This window comes from Gloeophyllum trabeum (genome assembly GCF_000344685.1).
Source record: "Gloeophyllum trabeum ATCC 11539 unplaced genomic scaffold GLOTRscaffold_00020, whole genome shotgun sequence".
NCBI lineage: Eukaryota > Fungi > Basidiomycota > Agaricomycetes > Gloeophyllales > Gloeophyllaceae > Gloeophyllum > Gloeophyllum trabeum.
In genome coordinates this window covers 404,299-407,551 of record NW_006920429.1, presented here as the reverse complement: position 1 = coordinate 407,551, position 3,253 = coordinate 404,299, and the positions used below count along the sequence as shown (strand labels likewise).

The window sequence follows — 3,253 nt, the reverse complement described above, 5'->3', positions numbered from 1 at the left end:
AGCTCAGCACCCTATTGATCATTACACGGGTGTGTGCAGATGCATAGAGGGCTCGTACTATGTGGATGAGAATCTGTGGCAGATTGAATCTCTCCCAAAGGTAATCATGTTCGATCTTCTCGTGCGCCTTCTCCTGGACAAGTGCTATGATGGTCCTCCTCCGGGAGCTGTTCATTGTAGTCGCGCGTAAGTTCCGCCATGTCGTCGGATATGCCTTTGTGTGAACCCAGGGATCGCAAGGCGCAGGATAACATCCCGAGGCTTTCTCAGAGCTGTGACCCTGGATAGGTAACAGTCGGGGCTTCCCCATGCACCGCCCGCCTCGCTTGACCATGGGTTTGCGCTTTAGCAAAAGCACTTCACTCCAGAGGATCGCGGCATTGGTGCGTGTGTCTTCTGATGTGTCCATGTCTGGATTGTTCGGAGTTTGCTCAAGCTCCTTCTGTAGGGCTCGAATAGGGTTGGTTAGCTTAGTGAGCGTCCGTTTCGCCGCTTTCGGGCAGTTGCGGGGGCATAACCGATGGATACCAGGTTATGGTCAGTGGGCACAATCGAGGCGCCCATTTGTCAGCCGCATAGACGGGGTACGTGCTGCGCGTTTGAGTATATCCGGTCAATACGGGAGAAGCGGCTGATGCAGCAGCAGCAGGTATAACGCCTTGCGTGCGTCTGCGAGTCTGAGTACTATACGAAAGTTGCGAGGAGGGTTGCCATCGCGCCATCGGGGTCTCGCGCGCGGTGGAGAACGGTCAATTGGGTCCTGCAACCAGGTTGAAGTCACCCAGCATAAAGTGCGGGCGAGGGAGGAGATCCGCCTCCTAGATGGAGTCTAGTTTCTCCCAGAAGGTACGTTGCTCATTATATCCATTGGGCGCATGGCGATATTGACTATGGACACGCGTTCTGTGCCATGCCACGTCAGGGAAAGGAGGATCGCACGTCCCGGTATGAGTCAGGTCACAGTAACTGGCATCTGATGTATTCGTAACTGCCCGATTGAGAACAAATGCCACTCCGGCATATGATGTTGGACGTTCAGGGTCAGTAGAGTTATGGACTTGAAGGCGTCGTGAGTAGAGGTCACTAGCGTTTTCTATGGGTAAGTACAAGTACAAGGGACAGTACCTTACTTTTGCTGGGCAGGGGGGTCGGATTACATGGGATAAAACCAACGCAGTCCCGAATCTCCTCCGGAGTCTGTAGAATCTTCAGCTACATGCTCCGCCCATAATTATACTTCCCTTCACTTTCAGTAGATAATATATCATCTTCGCTATTATATTCGATAGGCTACAAGCTGTGTAATCCGTGTATGTATGCTATACGTATCTGTCTCTAATGGTCCTCTCGGTGTATGCAAGGTAATCCCAAACTTATGTCGTGTAATAAAATATCACGATATCCCAACCCCCACCCTACGTCCTCCTTCCCTCCTTTCCTCCCACATCCTCCCCATCCCCCATGACCGGCCCCTCCTCAAACCGATCCACCTTATCCACCCTCTCCTTCTCCCTCTCCCCCTTCTCTTCCTCCGTCTCCCCCTCCCCCTCCCCCTGCCCCTCAGCTCCTCCACCATTCCCGTTTCTCCTATCCTCATAATCCTCCGCGATCTTGCCAATCTCGCGTTTGATGGCGCGCGCCTCGTTCGTGAGGTCGACCCACCGGTCGATATCGAACCCGCGCGCCTTGTAGAGGGCATCGCGCCGCGCGGAGATGGACTGGTGGAGCACGGACGAGTACGAGACTTCGCGGCCTTGGAAGAGGAACCTAAGGCATGTGCAGGCGCGGTAAGATGCTGTTCTCGGAGGAGACAGGAGACGGGGCACGTACCACAGATACCCGAGTATAACCGTCGACAGCCCGCTGAGATACGTGATCGGCTCCATGATATCCCTTTCAACGCCCATCAGCATCCCATCCCAGCCCCCATGCCCCGCCCCCATGCCCCCCTTAACCGATAATAAGTCACTCACCACCCATAATCCCAAAACGTCAACCGCGCCACGGCACCCCAATACACCACGAGCATCGCGAATCCGCCCAGCGCAACCCTGCGCGCCCCGCGGTGCGCCTCGCGATCGCACTCCCGCTTCAGCCCCTCCATGCGCTCGAGCTCGCGCGTGATCGCGTCGAGCCGGCGCCGGAGGAAGCGCGTGCGGTCTGCAAAGGTGGGCACTTCCACCTTGATGACCGTCTCCTCCGCCTCACCTTCCCCGCTCTTAGGCACGGTGATACAGATCTCGAACTCCGCCTGGCGCGCCGCGTCCCTGATAAAATCGCCCACGTCCGTCGCGTCGCTCCACTGGAACATCTGGCCCCTCGTGCTGTTCCTGCTGCGGAACGCGATGTCTGGAGACGCAGGCGCGAGGGAGGCGGCTATTAGCCTGCCCGCGTGGGATAAAGGCTGGGAGGGGTGCAGGAGGAAGACGGTCGGCGGCGGAGGCGTGGCGTGGGTGGTGTTGGCGAGGACGTTGAGCGAGCCGAGGGGGAGAATGAGCTTGAAGAGGTGCGAGGACGTCGGGGAAAGCTTGCCTGGACCCTGATGCGTTTGTATTCATCGCATGGACGGGTAAAAGAAGGCTGACGGACCTTTTCCTTCCGCGAGCGTGTCAAAGTCCTCGCCTGTGGGCTGCATCCCACCCTTGCCCTTACTCCCCTTCTCCTGGCCTTCCTTCCATTTCGACGAAGACGACGCCTCGGCGATGAACTTTGCGTGGCTCACGTTCGTGTTCTCGACGTCTTGCGGGGTAGCAGCGTACCTCCTGCGCTGGAGCTCGTATACCTGGCACCGGAATCGGAGAGTAGCAAACTGGTTGGTCGCACACAAGGGTCTGGCTCGAAAGGTAGGGATATACAGAGCGCTGAATATACTCCGACTCCGACACATGAGGGCGGCGGCTCTTGTCCAATTCTGTTTCTCCCAGTTCAAGCAGCCCGCTACAGGTCGTCAGCGTCGTTCAGCTCATGGGCAAGGGCAAGGGCAACTTGCAACATCTGCGTCCGCTCGCAAGACCAACAGGGCAGGCGCGTGACGTCACCCCACGTGCGTGATCGTACCTACCGGACGCGTGACAAGCACATCGAGCAACCGATAATATGACACGCGGTGGCATTCAGTCCCATATGTCAATACAATATTGTGAATTCCACACAACCACCATATACAGTCATATACTCCCCATATGGGAGCTGAGCCACAGACGATCCCCTACAACGGTAATGTCAGGGAATATCAAATAGAAACAAATGCATT

At 56.5% G+C, this 3,253-nt stretch overlaps 1 protein-coding gene across 1 annotated transcript; it reads right to left on the bottom strand.

Moving 5' to 3' along the window:
- Nucleotides 1-1,238: 1,238 nt before the first annotated feature.
- On the bottom strand, nucleotides 1,239-2,939 carry GLOTRDRAFT_123551 (uncharacterized protein). The gene is made up of 4 exons (XM_007872882.1): nucleotides 2,590-2,939; nucleotides 1,974-2,532; nucleotides 1,831-1,893; nucleotides 1,239-1,767 (listed from the first exon to the last, which is right to left on the bottom strand). The coding sequence occupies exons 1-4, from the start codon at nucleotides 2,885-2,887 to the stop codon at nucleotides 1,416-1,418; spliced, it is 1,272 nt and encodes a 423-aa protein (XP_007871073.1). The 5' UTR covers nucleotides 2,888-2,939; the 3' UTR covers nucleotides 1,239-1,415.
- Nucleotides 2,940-3,253: the final 314 nt, after the last annotated feature.

What these genes read in the sequence shown, in the direction of transcription:
- GLOTRDRAFT_123551 (XM_007872882.1), bottom strand. Translation starts at nt 2,887, where the DNA reads ATGTGTCGGAGTCGGAGTATATTCAGCGCTCTGTATATCCCTACCTTT. An exon ending in ACGTTTTGGGATTATGGGTG is followed by an intron (nt 1,894 to 1,973) that starts GTGAGTGACTTA and finishes GGGCGTTGAAAG; the next exon opens with GGATATCATGGAGCCGATCA. An exon ending in GTTATACTCGGGTATCTGTG is followed by an intron (nt 1,768 to 1,830) that starts GTACGTGCCCCG and finishes CACATGCCTTAG; the next exon opens with GTTCCTCTTCCAAGGCCGCG.